The following is a 25,540-nucleotide window of genomic DNA, read 5'->3' as shown; positions in this document are numbered from 1 at the left end:
AATTCTTCTTGGCGGTCAGTTGTTTTTTTTCCGTCCTTATGCACCGCTAGTTTCTCCGAGGGTTTCGTTTTGAGCTGCGTCGGATTCCACGAGCTCCAATCGGTTGCAGTGGTCTACAAAATTATAAATTTATTAAAGAGAAAAATGATAAAAATACTCTACTACATTTTCTAAGGTCTCAACTGCCTCAAATATAGGCACCTCGATGCTCCTCATGGACTCCTCCAAAATTTCTGAGGAAGCTTCGTCCACTCTTGGCTTTTCCATTGCTTCTATTTCATATGTTATAACTGAAATAATACATTATTAGATACATTTTGGTTTAACAGAAATATTCAACGTCTTACCATCGCTATCGAAACTTTTTGCAAAGCCAGTTTCCGTCTGGCCCAACAACGCCGCTAATCTTTTGGTATTTGGGTCCACGTAGCTCCGGTTACGACCACCACCAGTTCTATATATTTCCTGTCGCTCCTCTGCCAGGGACTTTCTGGCTTTCCGTTTCATGTTCTCATACTTTTCCTTTAAATTTTTTGCTCCACGTTTGACGCCCATCTGGGCCTCAAAAGCGCGATCTATTTGCTCCCATACTTTCCGTTTCTGTTCGCAAAAGACCGCGTCGGTTTTTTTATTTTCCAATATTGAGGCGTGCTGCTCAGCCAAAGATATTAGAAGTGTCTCCTCTGCTGAACTAAAATTTGGAAGACGGGGCTTATTTTTGCTTCCTTTGAATTCCATTTTCCAATTTTTTTTTAACTTTGAATTACTTTTTATATACTACAAAATAATATTTACTTTGATTTAAGCAAAACAAAAATCAACGGTTTTACCTATTCACAATGCAACTTTTTCTTTATTTATTCACAATGAGCGGTGTAATCGGCGATAAATTAACCAGGCCTTGGTGAAAACGAAATTCTCATTTCAGAATATCAGCGGTTAAGCAATCGTTGATTAGATATACCGCTTACCGGCTTTTATGAAAACGGCCCTTAATGATCCATAGCAATCACACCAGAATTGAGCGTGAGCCGGAGCTCTAAATCTCACTGGATGACGGCAAATATCGTCATAAAAGTGTCAAGTATCATTACGCTACGCGACACGTAGCGGCAGCGGCACCTCACAGTACGACATATTTTGGCAATTCACATTAAGCGGCAATCGAGCGTCACATTGCGGCAAAAGTTTGTGTTTATTTTTGTTTGCAAAATGGACGACACAGTTTTTGAAACTGTAATTATTTCATTGTTTTGCGAAGAAGAGGAAAGGAAAAGAAAAAGGTTGCACTATGGGTGCACAACATTTCATCCTACAGATATGAGGAAGGAGAGTTCCACACTCTTTTTCCCAGATTGAAAAAAGATGGTGCAAAATTCTTTGCATGCATTCTTATAAGGCAATTCACACCTAGCGGCAGCAGCACTGCGCGACACTTCCCAACGCGGCTTTTTTGCCTAGTTGATCAAATTTGCCGCGCTGTACCGGGTCGCGCAGTGCTGCTGACTCTAGGTGTGAATTGCCTCATAATGCGGCAGTTACCCACCGACGTGTGCCGTACGTAAGGACGTTTGTCGTACGAAGCACGTTTGACCGAACTCTCAAGCCCGTAGGAATCAATGTGTACGTCTGTGTACATGTACATAACATATGTATTTGTGTTTGTATTGTTTACAGATAAGCACTGTTGCCATTGACCATTTTGCATGTATGCTTATGGAAACATCAACTTTTTCCAATTTAATTTTTGATATTGTAAAACGCCGGAATACATATTAAATAAGTATAAATAGATTAAATATTTATAATCAGCACTTTTACATAATTATTTCGAATTATTTCCACAATTTTTCAAACTTTAATTAGGCGTTTTTGCATAAAATTGCAAACGGTCAAAAATTAGCGCACAAAAGTTTACTAGGCAACTCTGTCTAGTGAGAGAGCGATCAGCTGACACGTTCTTACGGAAAAAATCAAAATTGTTTTTATTTCTAAGTTCCGGGCTACGTACGTACGGGCGTTGCACGTCGGTGAGTTTTCGTTTACATTGCACACTCATAAGATAGGTAGTGTCAGCTGACACGTTTTTTCTACGTAGGTTCGTGGGTAACTGCCGCATAAGAATATATGCAAAGAAAATTTGTAGTGCAGTGCAGTGCTGTGTAGTGCAGCCTAATGTGGCCTTACCTTAAAATATCGTTATCGAAGGTGGGAGTAAAGACTTGTTTCGTATTTCGCATAGAATATATTCTATATACTATAGTAGTTTCAAATCTTTTCGTCTTCAATAGTTTTTTTTGAATAATGTCTGCGGAAGAGGAAAAATACGATGGATTACTTCTAGCAATAGCAGAGAAACACAAAGATGGAATTTCGGAGGTAATATAAAAATGTAGTAAAAGTCTAGAACACCCTGGTGGTTGAAACTCTTCCGAAATAATAGGGAGCGGTGTATTGACGCCGACAACAGTCCGAAGGCTGAAAAGAAAAATTGAATCTGTGTATGGGGATTTTTGAAGTTGAAGTCTACTACTTTCATGTGGTTAACAGCATGACACTCTTAATACGAGTTCTAAATTTTTAGTCGGTCAAAGGATGTTAACGAAAAACAAAAATTACCCCGGGTTCCGTTGTTGTAGTTGTAGCGATAAGGTAGGGGATGTTATCGATGTTGATGGTCCTTTGCCGGATGCAGAGCCGGTACGTTCCGGTACCAAGCTCGACCATCTCGCGAACGATTTGTTATGACCACATGGGACCTTCTGGACATATCCCTCTCCCAACCCCTAGATCAATGAGGAGTTTGTGGTCGCAAGAGTCCCGGCTGTTAATGAAAAAGGATTCGCCAGGGATAGGTGAGGTTGGCAATTGGTATTTTAGTCGCCTTTTACGACAGGTATACCTACCGCAGGTATATACTAAACTCTTAACCCGCTGGGGGCTCGGGTCCCGTGTTGTTGTTGTTGTTGTTGTAGCGATAAGGTTTCTCCCCGAAGGCATTGGGGAGTGTTATCGATGTGATGGTCCTTTGCCAGATACAGATCCGGTACGCTTCGGTAACACAGCACCATTAAGGTGCTAGCGCGACCATCTCGGGAACGATTTATATGGCCACATTAAACCTTCAGGCCATCCCTCCCTCCCCATCCCCAAGTTCCATGAGGAGCTACTACACAGCCCCTTGAATCTGGTATTTTAGTCGCCGCTTATGACAGGCATACCTACCGCGGGTATATTCTGACCCCCTAACCCGCTGGGCTAGCCCGGGTCCCATCGAAACCGGTGGTGTTATCAATAATATTGGTAACGTTTTTTAAGACTGTACCACCTAACAATTATCTAAAATTATCAAAGGTGGTATCAAAAAAACGTGTTTCGACCTCTGTTTTTATAATCCGAAAGCGGAAATTATGATTATACAGGAGTGAGTGATAAATCACTGAACTGCATTATTTTGGAGCACTAGTGACTATGATCTTCAGCTTCCCAAGGCAGTCGATCCTATGTACCGGAGCGACTCGGGATTTTTCCCGACCAAGGACTGTCATTTCAGTGTGACCCCATTTAATTTGTTTCGTCTCTCCCACAAATTGTCATCCTCTCAGCAGCTCCTTGCAGCAGGACTGCTACATATTCTCTTACTCCGGGAAGGTATCGAACCCAATCCGGGTCCGTCTCCTGACCCGGGTCCTGAGAAATGCTTTTGCTGCATTTGCCAGAAAAGAATCTTTTTAGGACGGTCATACTCTGTTCAGTGTGTCTCGTGCAAGGGATGGTTGCATCGGACAGGCTGTTCTGGGCTTGATCCCAAAACCCGACGTCCACGTAACTTTTATAAATCTTTTGTGGCTCCTTGCTGCTCACGCCCAAGGGCGTCCCGTAGTCTACGTCTAAGCGCCCCTCCACTACCTTCCAGCAGCCTCGCTGCTCAGCAAGCCACAACAAGTACCCGCTGCTGCTCGCGCCCCACGGCGCCAACAACTCAAACAGCTGATACCACTCATAACTACTACCTTCGTAGTAGAGCTGGTAGCAATGCTGAGCATCAGCCCCTGCCCCCGTCTTCTTCTCCCCCCCTCTTTTCTGGCAGCAATCGTGCAGGTCAGGGAAACAGACTCTTAGTCCCTACCTCCGTTTGCACCGTCTGCCAGCACAGAATATATAGGTTTGCGACATCCGCTCAATGCAGCTCCTGCCTTGGGTGGTGCCACTTTCCTAGATGTTCTGGTTTCCGCGACGGCAACCTCTCGACGGGTTTCATCGCGCCATGTTGCCAGGTCGCAAACCCAAATCATCCGGGTACCCCAATGCTTGCCCAAGGGCGCCCAGTCCCAAGGCCACAACAGCAATTGTGTCCTGGCCTTCCACAACCTAGGCGTAGTCACCCGTCACTTATCCTTAGAGTGGCGGCGTCACCCCTCATGCACTTCAGAATTCTGCAGTTAAACTGTAATGGACTAACTGGGAAGATTACGGAGATAGTCGATCTCATGAAGCGGCACAACATCCGCATTGCTGCGATTCAAGAGACTAAACTCACAGCAAGATCTGCATTGCAGACCTGCTCTGGGTATAATGTCCACAGGAAGGACCGCGAGAGCGCAAATGGAGGCGGCCTCGGGTTTATTATACACCACTCTGTGCAATATCATATATTTGATCTTGGCATCGACCGCAGGGACAATGTCTTAGATCGTCAAGGCCTATCTGTCCGGTCAGGCGATGCAAATCTAGAAATCATCAACATCTGCATCCCTCCTGTCACCTGTTGCCCCAGTGGATACCGCCCTAAAATCGAGGCAATCTCATTATCCTAGGCGATTTCAATGCCCATCACGACCTATGGCATTTAAACTTGCGGGCGGACAGTAGGGGTGAGATGCTGGCGGATCAAATAGATGAAACGACGTTCTGCACAATAAACGGAGACGCCCTCACGCGTATGGTAGGAAGCTGTCATAGCACGCCAGATATCTCAATCGTGAGCGCAGAACTCGTAAACTGCGTCAACTGGCAGCCGATGGTAACATTGGCATCCGACCACCTGCCCATACTTATTTCGTTCGAGCGTACCGCCGACTTCATCGTCACCGAAAAACGCACTTTCATAAACTTCAAAAAAGGAAAGTGGGAAGAATATCAATCTGCAACAGACAACAGCTTTGCTGCCCTTCCTATCCCGACTGATGCCCGCCAAGGGGAGCGTGCCTTCCGTAAGGGCATTGAATCCGCCTCGGCTCATTTCATTCCCGCCGGGAGAATTCCCGAAATCCGGCCCCACTTCCCGGCGGAGGCCGCGAGCTTAGCGAGGGAACGCGACCTTATAAGACAGCTTGATCCAGGCGACCCCCAAATAAGGGATATAAACCAACGCATCAGATTGCTTGTGGACGAACACAAGCGGGCGAAATGGGAAGAGCACCTAAGAGGTTGTAACCTCTCTACCGGTGTAGGTAAACTTTGGTCCACCGTAAAGTCCCTATTGAATCCGACTAAGCACAAATACAAGGTTTCCATCGCCTTTGGCGATAACGTGCTGTCGGATGCGGAAAAATGCGCGAGCGCTTTCTGCCGACAATATATAATGCATCCTACGGTCGACTAGACGGAGAGCCAATAGACACGCACATAAACACAAATTCAGCGCGTCACCAATCACCATCACCGCCAGAGAGGTTGAGGACGCCATTGGTCGCGCTAAACCATCCAAAGCAGTGGGCCCAGACGGCATAGCCATGCCGATGCTTAAAAACCTAGGGAAAGAGGGTTTCAAATATTTAGCGCATGTCTTCAACCTGTCTCTCCACCTTTGCCATACCCGAGAAATGGAAAATGGCCAAGGTGGTCCCGCTACTAAAGCCTGGGAAACCAGCTAACGTAGGTGAGTCATATCGTCCGATATCTCTCCTATCGCCAGTGGCAAAGACGCTTAAAGCCATTCTGCTCCCTTATTTCCAAGCACTTTTGCAGCTAGCCCCTCATCAGCATGACTTCAGAAAACTCTATAGCACTACCTCCGCGCTAAATATCATTAGCACCCAGATAAATTGCGGTTTGAATCAATACCCCCACCATAGAACAGTACTCGTAGCGCTAGACCTATCAAAAGCCTTTGATACGGTCAACCATGGCTCATTACTGCAAGACCTGGAAGAGTCTACCCTTCCCCCATGTCTTAAAAGGTGGACCGCAAATTATCTGGGTGGTCGGCAGGCATCGAAGCAATTCAGAAACGAAACATCAAAACCAAGGAGAATTAAACAAGCGGTGCCAGAGGGTGGTGTCCTATCCCTACTTTTGTTTAATTTCGACATACCTAAGCTACCTTCACCACCGGAAGGAGTCACAATCGTTTCCTACGCCGATGACTGCACAATAATGGCCACAGGCCCAGGCCCAGAGATCGATGAGCTATGCAATAAAATAAACGGCTATCTCCCTGACCTCTCCAGTTTTTTCGCCTCGCGAAACCTGGCATTGTCACCGACTAAATCTTCCGCGACCTTATTTACAACATGGACGCCCCAAATGTCGACCATATTGAACATCCACGTCGATGGCACTACGCTACCGACTGTCCTACACCCCAAAATCGTGGGTGTGACGTTTGATCAGGATCTACATTTTGGCGCGCACGCAACCGCAATTGTTCCAAAAATTCAGAGCCGTAATAAAATCCTCAAATCCCTTGCTGGCAGTACCTGGGGAAAAGATAAAGAAACGCTCTTGACCACATACAAAGCAATTAGCCAGCCGATTACGTGCTACGCGTCACCCATATGGTCGCCAAGCCTAAAAACCACCCACTGGAAGAAACTACAGGCCTGCCAAAATACTGCTCTCAGAATCGCCACGGGCTGTCTTCTTATGTCCCCAGAACACCATCTGCATAATGAGGCGAGAATACTCCCCATCAGGGAGAGAAATGAGATGCTGACCAAACAGTTTCTGTTGAATACCCGGAAACCTGGGCATCCCAACAGACATCCGATTGACGAACCAGCACCGCCTAGGGGCCTAAGGAGTCATCTCCGTAAGCATTTTGAGGAAATACGGCACCTGAGAACCCAGCCGTATGAAGCGGAAAAACACAAGCAGGTCCTTGGTGAACTCCATAGACAGGCGTCGGACCTTTATGTCGGGAATTGCCCGGTGAATCCAGTACTTGAAGAAAAATATCCAGAACTCGTAGAAGAGGAACGCATACTCCCCAGGGAAACGCGTGTCACTCTTGCTCAACTTCGTTCTGGATACTGTAACAGGTTAAACTCTTACCTATCCAGAATCAACCCCGACATACAAAATGTATGCCCCGCTTGCAATGTGTCCCCACATGACACCAACCATCTCTTTAATTGTAATGTGGAACCAACGCCTCTAACACCCCTTTCCTTATGGTCCACCCCTGTTGAAACTGCAAGTTTCCTTGGACTCCCGTTAGAGGATATTGATGACAATTTGTGATCGGTCGCGGCTATTAGGTGGGGCGAGCATTGCTACAACAACAACAACATCTTCAGCTCGCTTGACAATTCTTACGTTTATGTTATAGTGATTTTAATTAACATTTTCTGTACTTACGTCCTCGGAGCAAATGTCAAGGGCGCATAGGCCTGGATTTGCTTCGAGCTCTTGTGGTATACTTAAATCTATATTAACTTGATTAAATTTGTCGATATTAAGTATTTTTGACCTTCTCAGTGTTCTAATTTTCAAGTATTAGGCATTCTGATGGTGTGAGGCTTCCAAATATATTTGTTCTGATTTCGGTGAAGTGATGGCATTCGTCAAGCAGGTGGATTACGGAAAGTTGGTTCAAGCAGCAGTACGGGTACGGTGGTCGGCTTTCCCCTTTAAGTATGTGGCTGTGTCACGATTTCGTGTCCGGTTCGTAAGCGAGTTAACGTTTTTTGATATCTGGGGTGCAAATAAGTTTCCTACCGTCTAGAGATATACGCCGCCGATAAGGTCGTTTTGCGCACGCCGCCGCCGAATGTCAAAAATATCGGCGCGGCGGCGGCGGCGTCCGGCGCGTTACTATATTTTCTACTCGTTGAAAAAGACTGTTTAGGCCTTTTATTGTTCATGTCGAAAATTGGTCGGATATGGTCGAATGTGGTATCAACGGATGCGCATCACTGTCAGTTATAAGAAACTAATTGCGAAATTTAACTCTTTCTAATTGTTCAAAAGTTATTTTAAAAAACAGGCCATTTCGATGTCAGCTTAATAAGTACTTTGCATCACCCATTTCACCAAGTTATTAAAACAAAACACTAAAAGAAAAGTTTTATAATACATTTATATGCTTACTTTGCATTTTTTTCCAAAAAATATTGAACAATGAATTCAAATAAAATTACCCAAGGCGTTTCAAATTGTTTTCAAATTTTCCTCAAATTGTTAAAAAAAAAGGAAAAAAGGCACCGATTTTTTTTTAAATTTTATATTGCGATTGGCTGCAAGAATAAGCCAAACCAGTGATGCAAAATCTTTTAGTAGGATCTAGGGGCATAAACACTCCTTTGAAATGATTCTTACCTCATACTTAAGTTGAGGATATATGTACGTATGTATGAAAAATCATTTGGGCTTACATTCAAAATTCTGTTGTTTATTTGCGAAACTATACAATAGCGTCTGAGTTGTTAATTTTAATTTTCACACTTCATCCTTCAACACCCAAGTCTCCGGGCTTGACATAAAGTTGGCGGCCCTATCCAAAACTAGTCCCTTGGAGTGAATCACATTGATTATAGCCTATCAACGAAGTTTAAATATCACCTACACGTTACGGCTCCTTTTACAAATGTGAATACGTAGGCACATATATGTATTTACCAGATGAGGCTTTGTCTTTAGCAAGAACACTCAAAGTGGTGAAGCAAAAGCTTTCCCAAGACAGTCGAAATAATTACCGTGTGTGCTACTACCCTAACGTAGTGGACAGTTGAACTAGTGTGTAAACTGAAGCTACGCGGTCATCCATAATGAGCTCTTATATCATAAGGCCGGAAAAACAGCAGTTAACACCTTTCAACTTAAAATTGGTCGACTTTCATTCTAAAATATCATTTTGATTTCACGAAGACTATTGAAATCAATGTTGGGAACACAAACGTCGACAAGCTTTATTTTAAAAACTTTATCCAGGGTCCTTGTAAAATTTTAATTATTTAGATGCGCCGAGTATTATACGATTTTCACCCATGAGTTACGCAATGACATCCACTTAGACTGCTTACGATTTCGAAGGCGGCATCCTTGACCGAATAGTCACTCTCTAACGTTTCAAGATGTTTCTCTGGTGTAGCTCGGCAGCATAGCGCGACATAAACATCCGTTAGAAAGTCTTCGGAGCTACACCCAGGGCTTCTAGGAGTGACGTCGATGTGGTCAGGATTGCTACGTTTGTACATCGGGAATTGTAGCTCCTAAAAACAGCCGAAAAAACTGGAGGCGCCCTGTGCCACGAGAGTCATGAGTATTAATAGAACATTAATAGCAACCGTAAGTCGCGGTCACCATGGTGTGATGGTAGCGTGCTCCGCCTACCACACCGTATGCCCTGGGTTCACTCCCCGGGCAAAGCAACATCAAAATTTTAGAAATAAAGTTTTTCAATTAGAAGAAAATTTTTATAAGCGGGGTCGCCCCTCGGCAGTGTTTGGCAAGCTCTCCGGGTGTATTTCTGCCATGAAAAGCTCTCAGTGAAAACGCATCTGCCTTGCAGATGCCGTTCGGAGTCGGCATAAAACATGTAGGTCCCGTCCGGCACATTTATAGGGAAAATCAAGAGGAGCACGACGCAAATTGGAAGAGAAGCTCGGCCTTAGATCTCTTCGGAGGTTATCGCGCCTTATATTTGTTTATTTAAGTCGCCTTTGTGCGTGTGGCCAAGGAGCCACAAATGACTTAAAGAAATTGTGTCAGCGACGATTATTAGGAGTTAACCCCAGGTGAAACTACGCTTAGCACGAGATATGCCGACAAAGGTGTGACCATTTTATGTATCTCTATTTGTTTTCAGCAGACGCAGGAGTACCAATTCCAAAGACCGGGGTTAGGTACCCTCTCTGGAGTAAATGAACGAGGGACAATCCCTCCGGTGCCAAAACGTTGATTTCCTAAAATACATACAAACGAAACCTTTCCTAAATATTAGTTTTTTGAATAGAAAAATCAAGCTTTTTGAAGTAAGATTACCGGCGTACGCCGGCGCACCATCCACGCCGCCGCCGCCGGTATATAACAGAGCCTACACCGCCGCCGCCGATAAAGTGATCGGCGTAAACCTCTACTACCGTCTCACATTGTAACTTTTTTCACTTTTAGGATGCCAAAATTAATAACAGCCAAACCAATGAAGCAATTCATTTGAAATTTTGCAGTGTGGTTGCAGATACCTAAAGAGAATAAAAATGGGCGTGATCCGGTCACTTTTTCTCCTTGCCCTCATATAAGGTGAAATTTCACATAATCATATTTTCTACTTTAAAAGCATTTTCCAGTGCCAATATAAATAAAAATTGTTTAGAAATCTAAACTTTAACTTTGATTAATATTTAAAAAATTTTATTTTCAAAGTCAAACACAACATAGGTACATACATGGTATAAATATTACAAGGTAAAACCGGTGAGAAAATTTTGAAATTCTCACTGCTCTCACATTTTTATTTTTTTATTTTGGTTTGTTTTCATAACAGAAATATAACAAACTGTATTATATTTGGTAATTCTATACGACAGCATGACACTCTTAATACACGTTCAAAAATATCAAGTGGGTTATCAAAAGACGCGCTTTGGATCCAGGATTGCGAATCCGAAAGCGAAGGAAAACAATTTTGGGTTTGTCAAGAGATATTTGCAAAAGAAGTTTTGAAAATTTTCATGTGGTTGTTGTAATTTTGATGATTTTGTGGTACCCACAAAAAAAAATTGTGAACATAAGTGTTTTGCGCGGATATAGTTTTGGTCTCCAAACCGTTGTTGGACCCACCCAAGGTAATTTTTTATAAGCGCGGCCAAAGGCCGCCAATGCAGAAAGGTGTTCTGCGCAAAAATACTATGGATCTACCCTCGGTTTCGGAGCACTCCGTGGTAATTTTTCGGTTTTTCGTTAATATCTTTTGAGCAATCTAAAATTTCAATACGAATCTTTTGACATCTCTCTCGGTATTTTGCGTTCTAACATTAATATTATATTTTATACAAAACCGAATTTCCTATTGGTAGAAATAACTTTTTTTGGTTGAGATTTCTCAACGGTCAACCGCATTCCAGAATTTTCAATTCAGAATTGTATTGTGGTCTCCCGCAAAAAGAAGCACCAGGCCACGATCCTCATCTGAGGAATTTTCTTCAACAAATTGTTGTGCCAAGGTGTGATATATATCCGAGGAGATTAAGGTCTAGCTTTCCATCTAATTTAAAGGCTACGTATCGTGTATTCATTTTTCTACGACCTGGCTCACCTAAATAAATGTTTTATGCCGACCCAAAACCGTATCTGCTAAGGTGGACGAACTTTTGGTGTCAAGGTAATGCCGAGGGACAATCGTTACCATTTATACCAATAATCTTAAATATTTTTGATGGATAGGCCAGCACACTAGCTCTACACCACGGCGGCAGACTTTGGCCGTTCAGCCGTTAAATTCAGCCTCCAAAAACTATCATACTCCAACTGGACGATGATGTTTAGCTAAGATGCGAAGAGCTGCAGCGCTCTTGCTGGCGTTATGGGAAGTTATGGGAAGATTTCCACTGAGTTCGGAAAAGCAGGTGGGGGAAGACTTTGATCTCTCTTGGTGCCCCCTGTTGGCATGAGTTATCGGGAAACAGGATTAGCTGGAGTGACTTCTTACGCAACGACCAGCATCTCCTAAACCGATAAGCGCCAATTAATAAATTTACCTTCCAAGATAATTTTTTTCTGCAGTAGCGAGGACACTTGAGACGTATCAACTAAGTGAAGAAGGATGAATGAAAAATCAATAGGGGTGGTCTCCAACATTCGCTTCTTAATTAGAATAGATTAAGAAGGAAGGTCCTTTCTTTTGTCCCTTTGCAAAAGTGGGACGCGTTGAGGCATCCACTACATTGGCAACTAATTTTTTTTCCATATACATAAAAACGGATTTCAAAACTTTTAGAAATATTTTTTCACTTATTTCATAAGCATTTTATTTTTTTGGCATTAAAAAAATGGAAAAATGTCATACCAACAATGTTTTGTGTGTTTCGTTTGGTTTGGCATTTCCACAAAGTTTAAGAGAGTTATTTTAAAATTTTTTTAAAAATCGAAAAACCATTATGGCCGCCAAAAGGATTAAATGGTTTTTACCATGGGTACATATATTTGTAAAAACTGAATCGAAATACATACTTTTAAATAAAAAGTGATATTTTAACTGGTATAAAGTTCGTTGGAGTCAATATCGCCGACATGCTCTGGTTCAGATAATAAGCCAATAACTTCCCTCGTTAATGCTCGCCGCTTTGACCTAGGGGTTTTCTGCAAACTGTTTATGAACGGGTCTGACGATATCAGCAATCTGTGCAGCAAATCCAAGTTACTACAATTTCTTGACTTTTTTGTGGTGAAAAGTTCACGATAGTTTCGTGCATTTTTCTTTCTGGACTCTTGAGCTTCTTCTGAAAGTTGACCAATAGGAAGAATAGCAGACACCATTTTACTCTTTCCATGAAACAGAATTTTATGTATGCTCACTGGCATATTGTACCAAGCATATTTTAGGATGATGTATATGCCGACAGAGCGTTGCAAACTTTGCCATCAATCATGGACAACACAAACGTTGATTTCACCAGTAAGTTTAGGTTATCTGTTTGAATTGTTGTAGGGCGAAGACTGGAAATTTGGTCTTTGGCAGAATGCACCTCCTTTGAAATGACATCTCGTGTTTCTTTTGTAAAAACAAATTTTATTGTGCGGCAGTATCTCGTGGAAGATGGAGCAGGATTACTCCAAACTATAACCTTTCGTTTGTCAACCATTGTATACATTTGAAGGAGTACTAGTGAAATGAAAAACATACAAGTGTCCGATTTGTTTTCTTCTGAAAATTGTTTTTTGTAACAGCTATGCTCAGCTCCATCACATCCCCATTTTATAATTGCATTTATTTCTTTAACCTCAGGAATAGAAAGCAATACCTCTTCTTGTGCAAGACACAATCTTCTTAAGCTGTGATCAATTAGGGATTGCAATTCAATTTCAGCATAGGTTTCCGTTACGGTTATTTTTTCAGGATAGCATAAATTCTTGGATTATTTTAAACAGTTATATGAAGGATACATTTTTCTGTTAATTTCTGAGGTATGCTACCGGATTAGGGAGTATTCATATGTTGAAAGATTTGAGTCAACTATCATCATTTGGTGACAAACTTTTCATATTTTCTTCCGATAGTCGGGACTTTTTGATTGCAGCGCCTCTTGATGGTGATGCCGTGGACAACTCCTAAATTTTTTTTGCAGAATTTCTTTTCCCTGATGATCGTAATTTCAATTCCGCTGCCATTAACAGTTGATCATTGTCGACATTGTTCATTAGTTCCTTAGCTTTTCGTTTTTTTTGTTCGCATAGATGACTCAGAGAAGTTTTTTGTTGGCCTCCCCGGCTTAGGAATATCACGAGAAGTGCATGGCTCAACATCAAGCATATAATCTGTAAAATCCAGATTTTCTGATAACCATTCATAGTTTTTCTCAATAAATCTACTTGTGTATCGAAAGCAACATGCCCATCTCTTACGAATATTATAAGTTAGCTTGATGATGTATTTTTTTAATTTTGAATGATCCACATATCTTCCAATTATACTCAAAATATGGTTTAGTATGGCTTTGTCTGTTTCTCCATCTTTGCTTTTTAGCCAAACTTCAAAGAGTGCATTTCGTGAAATAGCCATAACTAGTTGATGATATAGGAAAATTTGGTACAGTGTAGTTGGTTTTACTTCAATGCAGTCCGTCTTTGGTATGATTCATTTTTAACTTTGTTCTCTATTTATATAGTCTTAGCCCAAGCGTTTTATTATATCACTTGTCATAGAATAAGAAACTGGGTTTTTACGGGAAAATAATACCTGCTAATGCTTAACAAAAATATACTTACCCATTTCTTTGTTTTAAAGATCTACCTAAGATCTCAAACTCCGATCGAGCTTTAGGTAGGCGTTTATGTGATGTATACATACATATGTATATTCCCAAAGCAATCAATTGCTTAGAAGTATCACCCATAATAGGGTCGTCTATTATGGGTGATACTTCTAAGCGTGCATACATAACATAAGTTGATGGGATAAGTGCACAACTCGTTAGCTATGGGAAACCTCATATGACAAACAATGAAGGCTATTCAGTGCACAAGTTTCCTTTTTCTGGGTTTTTACCATTTCAGGTATAACTGTCTTTTTGGGATCTAGTATTGTAGACTTGAATTGAGGACATACCATTGTTAGGTCACTGCGCTTCATACGTGAGCGAGGGCACGAGCGAGTTGGCGATTACAAAGAAAAACTCAAAATTTCGCAATGGTTTTTTTTATCTGAAACTATATGAAATTCCCTTTAATGTGTATGTATTCGTTCAATGGAATTGGACGGAATCAGGCAAGTTTTATTCTATTGAAAACGAAAAATTTTCTAAGCTTACAAAACTTAGTGGCTGTCTAAAACAAAAAAAAAATTTTTAAAAATTGCCTACGTGGCTGAAACTTACCAATGCTGTTATAAACTACCCAAGTATGTTAAAATAGTTTGAAGTCAAAACAGTTATCGAAAAATCCACCACGTGGCCACAAAGTTGGTCGAAAATTTTGGACTGAAATGATTTTTGCACTTGTTTCAATTATCCAAGTTTCATAATACTTATCATGGTGATCGTGAGTTTTTTACTTTGCTACGTATACATTTTCTTAACAGTTGGTTATTAATCTGTTGCATGTTGGCATCCTAAAAGTGAAAAAAGTTACACTGTGCGTCTGTGCCAATCTTGCTGTAATGGCGCCGCGGGTTTACTGACAACTGAGAGCTTGTTGTTGTAGCAATCAGGACACTCCCGAAGGCCTTGGGGAGTGTTGTCGATGTTGATGGTCCCTTGCCGGATGCAGCCCGACCATCTCGGTAACGATTTGTTATGACCACAAGCGACCTTCTTGCTCGCCCCACCTAATAGCCGCGACCGATCACAAATTGTCATCAATATCCTCTAACGGGAGTCCAAGGAAACTTGCCGTTTCAACAGGGGTGGACCATAAGGAAAGGGGTGTTAGAGGCGTTGGTTCCACATTACAAATAAAGAGATGGTTGGTGTCATGTGGGGACACATTGCAAGCAGGGCATACATTTTGTATGTCGGGGTTGATTCTGGATAGGTAAGAGTTTAACCTGTTACAGTATCCAGAACGAAGTTGAGCAAGAGTGACACGCGTTTCCCTGGGGAGTATGCGTTCCTCTTCTGCGAGTTCTGGATATTTTTCTTCAAGTACTGGATTCACCGGGCAATTCCCGACATAAAGGTCCGACGCCTGTCTATGGAGTTCACCAAGGACCTGCTTGTGTTTTTCCGCTTCATACGGCTGGGATCTCAGGTGCCGTATTTCCTCAAAATGCTTACGGAGATGACTCCTTAGGCCCCTAGGCGGTGCTGGTTCGTCAATCAGATGTCTGTTGGGATGCCCAGGTTTCTGGGTATTCAACAGAAACTGTTTGGTCAGCATCTCATTTCTCTCCCTGATGGGGAGTATTCTCGCCTCATTATGCAGATGGTGTTCTGGGGACATAAGAAGACAGCCCGTGGCGATTCTGATAGCAGTATTTTGGCAGGCCTGTAGTTTCTTCCAGTGGGTGGTTTTTAGGCTTGGCGACCATATGGGTGACGCGTAGCACGTAATCGGCTGGCTAATTGCTTTGTATGTGGTCAAGAGCGTTTCTTTATCTTTTCCCCAGGTACTGCCAGCAAGGGATTTGAGGATTCTATTACGGCTCTGAATTCTTGGAACAATTGCGGTTGCGTGCGCACCAAAATGTAGATCCTGATCAAACGTCACACCCACGATTTTGGGGTGTAGGACAGTCGGTAGCGTAGTGCCATCGACGGGGATGTTCAATATGGTCGACATTTGGGGCGTCCATGTTGTAAATAAGGTCGCGGAAGATTTAGTCGGTGACAATGCCAGGTTTCGCGAGGCGAAAAAACTGGAGAGATCAGGGAGATAGCCGTTTATTTTATTGCATAGATCATCGATCTTTGGGCCTGGGCCTGTGGTCATTATTGTGCAGTCATCGGCGTAGGAAACGATTGTGACTCCTTCCGGTGGTGAAGGTAGCTTAGATATGTAGAAATTAAACAAAAGCGGGGATAGGACACCACCCTGTGGCACCCCTTGTTTAATTCTCCTTTGTTTTGATGTTTCGTTTCTGAACTGCACCGATGCCTGCCGACCACCCAGATAATTTGCGGTCCACCTTTTAAGACATGGGGGAGGGTAGACCCTTCCAGGTCTTGCAGTAACGAGCCATGGTTGACCGTATCAAAAGCTTTTGATAGGTCTAACGCTACGAGTACTGTTCTATGGTGGGGATATTGATTCAAACCGCAATTTATCTGGGTGCTAATGACATTTAGCGCGGAGGTAGTGCTATGAAGTTTTCTGAAGCCATGCTGATGAGGGGCTAGCTGCAAATGTGCTTGGAAATAAGGGAGCAAAATGGCTTCAAGCGTCTTTGCCACTGGCGATAGGAGAGATATCGGACGATATGACTCACCTACGTTAGCTGGTTTCCCAGGCTTTAGTAGCGGGACCACCTTGGCCATTTTCCATTTCGCGGGTATGACAAAGGTGGAAAGAGACAGGTTGAAGACATGCGCTAAATATTTGAAACCCTCTTTCCCTAGGTTTTTAAGCATCGGCATGGCTATGCCGTCTGGGCCCACTGCTTTGGATGGTTTAGCGCGACCAATGGCGTCCTCAACCTCTCTAGCGGTGATGGTAATTGGTGACGCGCTGAGTTTGTGTTTATGTGCGTGTCTATTGGCTCTCCGTCTATCTTTGTCGACCGTGGGATGCATTATATATTGTCGGCAGAAAGCGCTCGCGCATTTTTTCGCATCCGACAGCACCTTATCGCCAAAGGCGATGGAAACTTTGTCTTTGTGCTTAGTCGGATTCGATAGGGACTTTACGGTGGACCAAAGTTTACCTACACCGGTAGAGAGGTTACAACCTCTTAGGTGCTCTTCCCATTTCGCCCGCTTCTGTTCGTCCACAAGCAATCTGATGCGTTGGTTTATATCCCTTATTTGGGGGTCGCCTGGATCAAGCTGTCTTATAAGGTCGCGTTCCCTCGCTAAGCTCGCGGCCTCCGCCGGGAAGTGGGGCCGGATTTCGGGAATTCTCCCGGCGGGAATGAAATGTGCCGAGGCGGATTCAATGACCTTACTGAAGGCACGCTCCCCTTGGCGGGCATCAGTCGGGATAGGGAGGGCAGCAAAGCTGCTGTCTGTTGCAGATTTATATTCTTCCCACTTTCCTTTTTTAAAGTTTATGAAAGTGCGTTTTTCGGTGACGATGAAGTCGGCGGTACGCTCGAACGAAATAAGTATGGGCAGGTGGTCGGATGCCAATGTTACCATCGGCTGCCAGTTGACGCAGTTTACGAGTTCTGCGCTCACGATTGAGATATCTGGCGAGCTATGACAGCTTCCTACCATACGTGTGGGGGCGTCTCCGTTTATTGTGCAGAACGTCGTTTCGTCTATTTGATCCGCCAACATCTCACCCCTACTGTCCGCCCGCAAGTTTGAATGCCATAGGTCGTGATGGGCATTGAAATCGCCTAAGATAATGCGATTGTTGCCAGTGAGTAAGGCCTCGATATTAGGGCGGTATCCACTGGGGCAACAGGTGACAGGAGGGATGTAGATGTTGATGATTTCTAGATTTGCATCGCCTGACCGGACAGATAGGCCTTGACGTTCTAAGACATTGTCACTGCGGTCGATGCCAGGATCAAATATATGATATTGCACAGAGTGGTGTATAATAAACGCGAGGCCGCCTCCATTTCCGCTCTCGCGGTCTTTCCTGTGGACATTATAACCAGAGCAGGTCTGCAATGCAGATCTTGCTGTGAGTTTAGTCTCTTGAATCGCAGCAATGCGGATGTTGTGCCGCTTCATGAAATCGACTATCTCCGTAATCTTCCCAGTTAGTCCATTACAGTTGAACTGCAGAATTCTGAAGTGCATGAGGGGTGACGCCGCCACTCTAGGGGTAAGTGAGGGGTGACTACGCCTAGGTTGTGGAAGGCCAGGACATAATTGCTGTTGTGGCCTTGGGACTGGGCGCCCTTGGGCAAGCATTGGGGTACCCGGATGATTTGGGTTTGCGACCTGGCAACATGGCGCGATGAAACCCGTCGAGGGGTTGCCGTCGCGGAGACCAGAACATCTAGGAAAGTGGCACCACCCAAGGCAGGAGCTACATTGAGCGGATGTCGCAAACCTATATATTCTGTGCTGGCAGACGGTGCAAACGGAGGTAGGGACTAAGAGTCTGTTTCCCTGACCTGCACGATTGCTGCCAGAAAAGAGGGGGGGAGAAGAAGACGGGGGCAGGGGCTGATGCTCAGCATTGCTACCAGCTCTACTACGAAGGTAGTAGTTAGGAGTGGTATCAGCTGTTTGAGTTGTTGGCGCCGTGGGGCGCGAGCAGCAGCGGGTACTTGTTGTCGCTTGCTGAGCAGCGAAGCTGCTGGAAGGTAGTGGGGATACGCTTAGGAGTAGACTACGGGACGCCCTTGGGCGTGAGCAGCAAGGAGCCACAAAAGATTTATAAAAGTTACGTGGACGTCGGGTTTTGGGATCAAGCCCAGAACAACCTGTCCGATGCAACCATCCCTTGCACGAGACACACTGAACAGAGTATGACCGTCCTAAAAAGATTCTTTTCTGGCAAATGCAGCAAAACCATTTCTCAGGACCGGGGTCAGGAGACGGACCCGGATTGGGTTCGATACCTTCCCGGAGTAAGAGAATATGTAGCAGTCCTGCTGCAAGGAGCTGCTGGGAGGATGAAAATTTGTGGGAGGGACGAAACAAATTAAATGGGGTCACACTGAAATGACAGTCCTTGGTCGGGAAAAATCCCGAGTCGCTCCGGTACATAGAACCGACTGCCTTGGGAAGCGAAAAGGTTCTGGATGTTTCGGTATGCTGTATAAATTTGTACCAGTTTTCTCTGGCCCTGAATACATGATGCATTTTATGCAATTTTTCTTGAAGTTTTTTATCTTATTTTTCATATCCGTGAACCAATAATTCGCTATAAGTTTTTGATAACACTTATCGATTCCTTGATGACCTAGTTGTTCATGTGTTGAACGTATTAGTTCCCTTTCGAGTTCTGCCGGCACAAGAAGTAACCGGTTTTCTTTTTTCCTGAAGACTACGCAATTTTCCATCGCGTATTTTGCAATTTCTTCCTTCTCTAGTTTTTTTTTAAATTTAGTATATCTTTGTTTCTATTTTGCATAATTTGAAGTTGAAAGTCTATACTTTTTATTATTATTTTATTTATTACGGCCAAAAAAGCCTAATTCATTGTATAGTACAATTTACAAAATTCGTAATTGTTTCTTAAAACATTTTCATTAAAAAGAAATGAGTAAATTCATTGTTTAACTAATATTACATATTTAAATTTTTACAATATAGAAATAGTTTTTCTTTAAACTTAACAACGTTTTCACAGTCTTTTATCTTTGCTGGTAGTTCATTATACATCTTATAGCCTACGTATTGTAAGGTCTTTTTTGCGAACTCGGTTCTTACTTTGGGCAGTCTTAAATTTCTGCTACTCCTAGTTCCATAGTTATGGATCTCATGATTGTACTGTATCCTATCACTCAGATAATCTGATAACATTCCCTGTGTTATGTAATGTATAAACTTCAAAGAGTAATAACATATTAATTGTTTAATACTAAGCCAATTTAAAATAGGAAGCATAATATTTTTTGATGTTCTATAAGAGCATTTCAGTATCAAACGCATTGCTTTGTTTTGCTGTATTTGGAGCTTATTAATTAACGTATCATTTGTTACTAGTAGTATTGTTGGGCAGTAAATAAAATGTGGTTCTACAACTGATCTATATACTAATATTTTGTGATGTTGGCTAATGTGTTTACATGTTCGATACATAAATCCTATTTTCTGTGCAATTTTCTTCTCTAAATGATTTATATGTTCTGTGAAACTTAGTTTCTCATCAATTATTACACCTATGTACTTCATTTGATGTACTCTTTCAATTGCATTGGTTTTTATTTTCAGACTAGATTGGATTAAGTTATTATGGCTCTTGTGAAATATCATATACTTTGTTTTGTCAATATTAAGTTTTATCTTTCTGCTGCACAACCACTTATATAAATTAAGTCTTCTTGTATTTTCATGACAGATCAATCTACATTTTTGTCACTAATGCTAACTAATGCATCAGCCGCAAAAAGATTTATTTTACAATTTCTCAAACAAGTTTTTATATCATTGATGTAAATTATAAACATCAATAATTATAAATATGGAAAATTGTACAAGGCTGATTCTTCGAATACTGCTCTTAGAGATCAGTTTTTAACCAGTGTGAAGGAGTTCAATGTTCTTGATAAATTTTTATATAATCGGTATATGAGAATCGGAGTTGAAAGAAAATCCAAAAGCATTTTGGAATTATATTCGGTCAAAGCGTGGCTCTTCCAATATTCCTATTTGCATGAAGTACAATTGCTCACAGTCTCTAAATGACACTGTTGAATTTTTTGCAGAATTTTTCAAATCTAATTTCGAAGATGGAGTTACTATTCAGGATACCCTACACTCTAGCTCATAGTTATTTGAACGCATAGATTTCGGTTCACTGTTATTATCTGTGCAGGATGTCAGTAAAGTTATGTGCATGTTAAAGCCTTCGCTAAAATGTTATCCTGATGGACTTTGTGCATTTGTTCTGAAGCATTGCAGCTCAACTTTATGCATTCCTCTTTGCTACATATTTAATTTTTCTCTATCTTCTGGCTTATTTATTGACAGGTGGAAGTCCGCGTCAATCGCGCCGATCTTTAAGTCTGGAAATAAGAATGATGTCTCTAATTACAGACCCATTGCTAAGCTTTCAGTTTTCTTTGTTGTTAAGAGCATTATAGATCCGCGCCAACATGGGTTTGTTTCTGGTCGCTCTACAGTCACTAATTTGGCTTCTTTTTCGGACTTTTGCATATCAGCCTTTAAAGTCGGTTCGCAGGTGGATACCATATATACAGACTTTTCCAAGGCATTTGACAAGGTGTCTCATCAGCGTCTACTGAAGAAATTGGAGTTCATTGGTTTCCCCTCGGTATTCTTGAGTTGGTTGAAGTCTTATCTGTCTAATAGATCCCTTTGTGTTGATATTGTGGCAACTTCTGGGGTTCCTCAGGGTAGTATCCTGGGACCGTTCTTGTTCGTTCTCTTTATCAATGACATTGGTGCTTGCTTTCAGTTCTCCAATTTTCTACTTTATGCTGATGACCTGAAGATCTTTCGTAGGATTGATAGTTGTTGTTGTCGTAGCGATAAGGTTGCTCCCGAAGGCTTTGGGGAGTTTTATCGATGTAATGGTCCTTTGCCGGATACAGATCCGGTACGCCCCGGTACCACAGCACCATTAAGGTGCTAGCACGACCATCTCGGGAACGATTTATGTGGCCACATTAAACCCTCAGGCCATTCCCTCCCCTCTACATTTAGATATATAGTTTAACTATTTTCTATTATTATGCATATACTTTCTTTAGCTATTATCAATGCATATTCTAATTATTTACTTTTTTTATAATTTCTATATCTAGTCTGTAAGATGTAAATCATAGACTGAATAAACTAAACTGAATAGCGGGGCAAGTACTGAGCCTTGTGGTAGCCCAATGTTAACATCAACAACCGATGAAACTACGTCTCCAATTACCGTCCTCTGCTTTTTGTTACTCAGGTAACTACGAAACCATTCCAAAGCTTTTCCCTTGATCCCAATTTTATCCATTAACTTCCGCAATTCATTTCGATCGATTGTTTCAACCGCCCTCCTTAAGTCTAAGAAGCAAGATACTACTACCTTTTTATCAGCAACAGCCTCTTTCCACTCTGCAATTACCATGTTCAATGCTGTTTCGCAGGAGTGGCCTTTCCTGAAGCCTGATTGCTCTGGTATGATTATATTATGATCGTCTAGGTATGTTACTAGTTGCTTTATCACCGCTGTTTCCATAATTTTGTCATCAATAGGTAGGGTATTAATCGGACGCAGCTCGTCAGGTTTCATTGTATTTTTTACTTTTGCCACTGGTATTATTGTGGATATCTTCCAGCAGCTGGGAACAGTGCCACTATAAAACTCTTCGTTTATAATGTCCTTATATAAGTGTGCAATGTACACCATAGAGTCCTTGATAACACCCTCTGACAATAGATTTTTACCCCATATTTGTTTTTAAATGATTTTGTGATGTTCATTATATCTTCTAACTCGATACTGGTGAGCTCAAATCTTGCTACCGAGTTGGTTGTTTCACTTTCATCAACGAGATCAATTGTTTCAATACAATCATTGGTTTGGATTATGCTCTGAACAAAACAACACTTCAAGACATTAGCTATATCGTTGCTATTTTCTAGACATTCACCCTTAAATACTATTTTTTTAATATGCTCTTTATTGTCTGCAAGTTCCACAGAATCTTTCAAACATTTCCACATGATTTCATATTTCCTTTATTAATAATCACTTGATCTTCCATGTATTTCTTCTTCTTTTTAGCGGCATCATAATCATACCAATGACCTGTGCTAATCGCAATTTTATATAATTCAAATTTTCTTTTATGTAGTACTGTTAGTTCACGGTCGTACAACTTATTTCGCAATTGTATATTGATCCTCTTCTCGTATGTCAACGTTTGCATGGCTTCAGACAAGATATCAATCAATGCGTGAGCCCTATTTTCTATTACTATATTAGATATAGAACTTATATCACATATCCGCAACAGATTTATCAGGTTCTCCGCGATGTAGTTCTCCCAACAGACGGCATTGGCATATTTTCTCATTCCGCAATATTTTGAAGTAGGTATTTGAAAGCAGATTGTCTCATGATCAGATATTTTATATTCGCTGGCACATTCAATTTGATCTGGTCATTATTTGCAAATAGTAGGTCAATTTATGTAGCTGAGTGCTCCGTTACTCGCGTGTTAAAATCAATTCTTTGTATCATGGCCATTTGTGCAAACACACTTGTAATCTGGTTAGAGTACGTGGATGGTATATTCATGTTTATATTAAAGTCCCTGTTGAACCAAGGAGGATTTTCCTGGGTTACATGAAACTTAGGTAGTGGGGGTGTGCGACTGTTGACCAGTGGGTATATATGTATATACTTGCCCGCGAATATAACTATACAGCGACTAGAATGCAAAAACGAACCGTTCACGTTAAGATGATGATTTGCAATGATTTATTGGAAAACAAATTTTGTAGGTACAACCAAAAGCATAAGTGAGATTGAGAATGAGTTCAATAGTTAATGCTTAATGTTAGGTGTGTGTGTGTGTGTGTATGAACATGTTTACAAAGAGTGTGTTTAGTATAAATTGAGAGTAGTTAGCAGCTACTTAATAAGTGTTTTTAATATTTGCTATAAATGCTATTAGGGTGATCCAACATCCCGGCCCCGTTGAAGGAACCCTCATCAAGTTACAGGTAGGATAGCTAATTTGTGTATCGGGCGGCAACAAGACCCATTAGCAGTACGGAGGTGCGCAACACGAACATGACCATCTTTACCAGGTACTGTAGATTCGACGCGACCAAGTTTCCAGCGCAAGGGTGGCAAATTGTCGTCGTGAATTATTACTAGGGCTCCAACATTGAGATTCGGTTCAGGAGTCGTCCACTTGACCCGTGAGCGGAGTTCATTAATGTAGTCTTTGGACCAACGACGCCAAAATCGTTGTTTAATTGAGGAGATCATCTCGAAATGATCCAAATTAGATAGATTTTTATGTTCCAGGCAGCGCTCAGGTAAACCACGTAGGGACTCACCAACCAAGAAGTGTCCAGCAGTAAGAGCTCCGAAATCGTTCGGGTCTGAAGACAACGGCGATAGTGGACGAGAGTTGAGTATAGCTTCAATTTCAGCAGCGACAGTACTTAGCTCTTCAAATGTTAATTTGGTGTTTGCCAACGTGCGATTAAGCAAACCCTTTGCGCTTTTTACGGCTGCTTCCCAGAGCCCGCCAAAATGAGGTGACCTGGGAGGAATGAAATGAAAATTAATGAAGTCTGATGAACAAAATTTGAAAATTTCTTTTTGTATATCAGGATTAAACAGAAATTGCTTAAGCTCCTTTAGGTGATTGGCTGCTCCGACGAAATTCGTAGCGTTATCGCAATATATATCGCATGGCATTTTTCGACGACTACCCATACGTTTAAGTGCATTTAAAAATGCCTTCGTTGACAGGTCCGATACTACCTCAATATGAACTGCTTTGGTGACCAAGCACACGAATACGGCCAGATACGACTTGTTGGGTGGCTTTCCACGAATCCGCAAGTATGTGTTGATGGGTCCACAGAAGTCAACCCCACAGCGTTCAAATGGACGAGAAGGTGTGAGACGTGCAGGTGGCAGCGGTCCCATAATCTGTTGCAACAGCTTTGGTCTGTAGCGGACGCAATGGACACACGAGCGAACAATGCGGCGAGCGACGTCTCTAGCGTTGACTATCCAGAATTGGAGTCGAATTAAGGCTACCAATGCCTTGGGGCCTGCATGATAATTTTGCATATGTAAGTAGCGAACGTATTTTGTTACAAATTGCGAGTTGCTGGGTAGTAAGATTGGATGCTTTTGATCGTTCGGTAGATCTGCGCTGTCCAATCGGCCACCAACCTTAATAAGTTCAAAGCCGCTTGAATTGTCTAAAAATGGTGTTAAATATTTTAAGGTGCCTTTCAATGGCAGATTTTTTCTGATCAAACGGATGTCGTCGGCGAAGTGCTGCTGTTGAATCATCCAAACGATAGAATATAATGCATGCCGCAGCTCTTGAGGTGTTGGCGAAGAAGTCGTTTGTCTGGACCTTTTTCTGCATATGTCACTGAACCTAAACATCCAAGCAACGAGTCGAAGACAGCGTATGTATGAGCTAACTTCCTCGATGGTTTTTAGGATGTCATTTGTTTCTACAATGGCAGCAAACAAGCTTTTTCGCTTTTCAGCGTTGACTATGTTAATATCTACGTCGAATTTTTCTCCCTTAGCAGGCCATTTCGCCACGTCTTCACGCAGGAACCTTGGACCTGAAAACAAGTTCGATGTTTTCAAGTCATCGACAGTGCAGCCGCGAGATACCAAGTCTGCGGGATTTTGTTGAGTTGGCACGAATCTCCAATGG

The 25,540-nt window shown here is 42.1% G+C and overlaps 1 protein-coding gene across 2 annotated transcripts in view; it reads left to right on the top strand.

The window, feature by feature from the left end:
• The first annotated feature begins 2,214 nt into the window (after positions 1-2,214).
• The window catches only part of nudC (nuclear distribution C, dynein complex regulator), a 388,789-nt gene continuing 365,463 nt past the window's right edge, over positions 2,215-25,540 (top strand). For both annotated transcript variants that reach the window (XM_067790417.1, XM_067790416.1), the window contains exon 1: positions 2,215-2,379. In XM_067790417.1, the coding sequence (XP_067646518.1) occupies positions 2,305-2,379 (75 nt within the window). In that variant the 5' untranslated portion in view covers positions 2,215-2,304. The remainder of the gene's footprint in view (positions 2,380-25,540) is intronic.

Source organism: Eurosta solidaginis, chromosome 5, assembly GCF_040869045.1.
Source record: "Eurosta solidaginis isolate ZX-2024a chromosome 5, ASM4086904v1, whole genome shotgun sequence".
NCBI classification, from domain to species: domain Eukaryota; kingdom Metazoa; phylum Arthropoda; class Insecta; order Diptera; family Tephritidae; genus Eurosta; species Eurosta solidaginis.
This window is presented reverse-complemented; position numbering and strand designations above follow the sequence as displayed.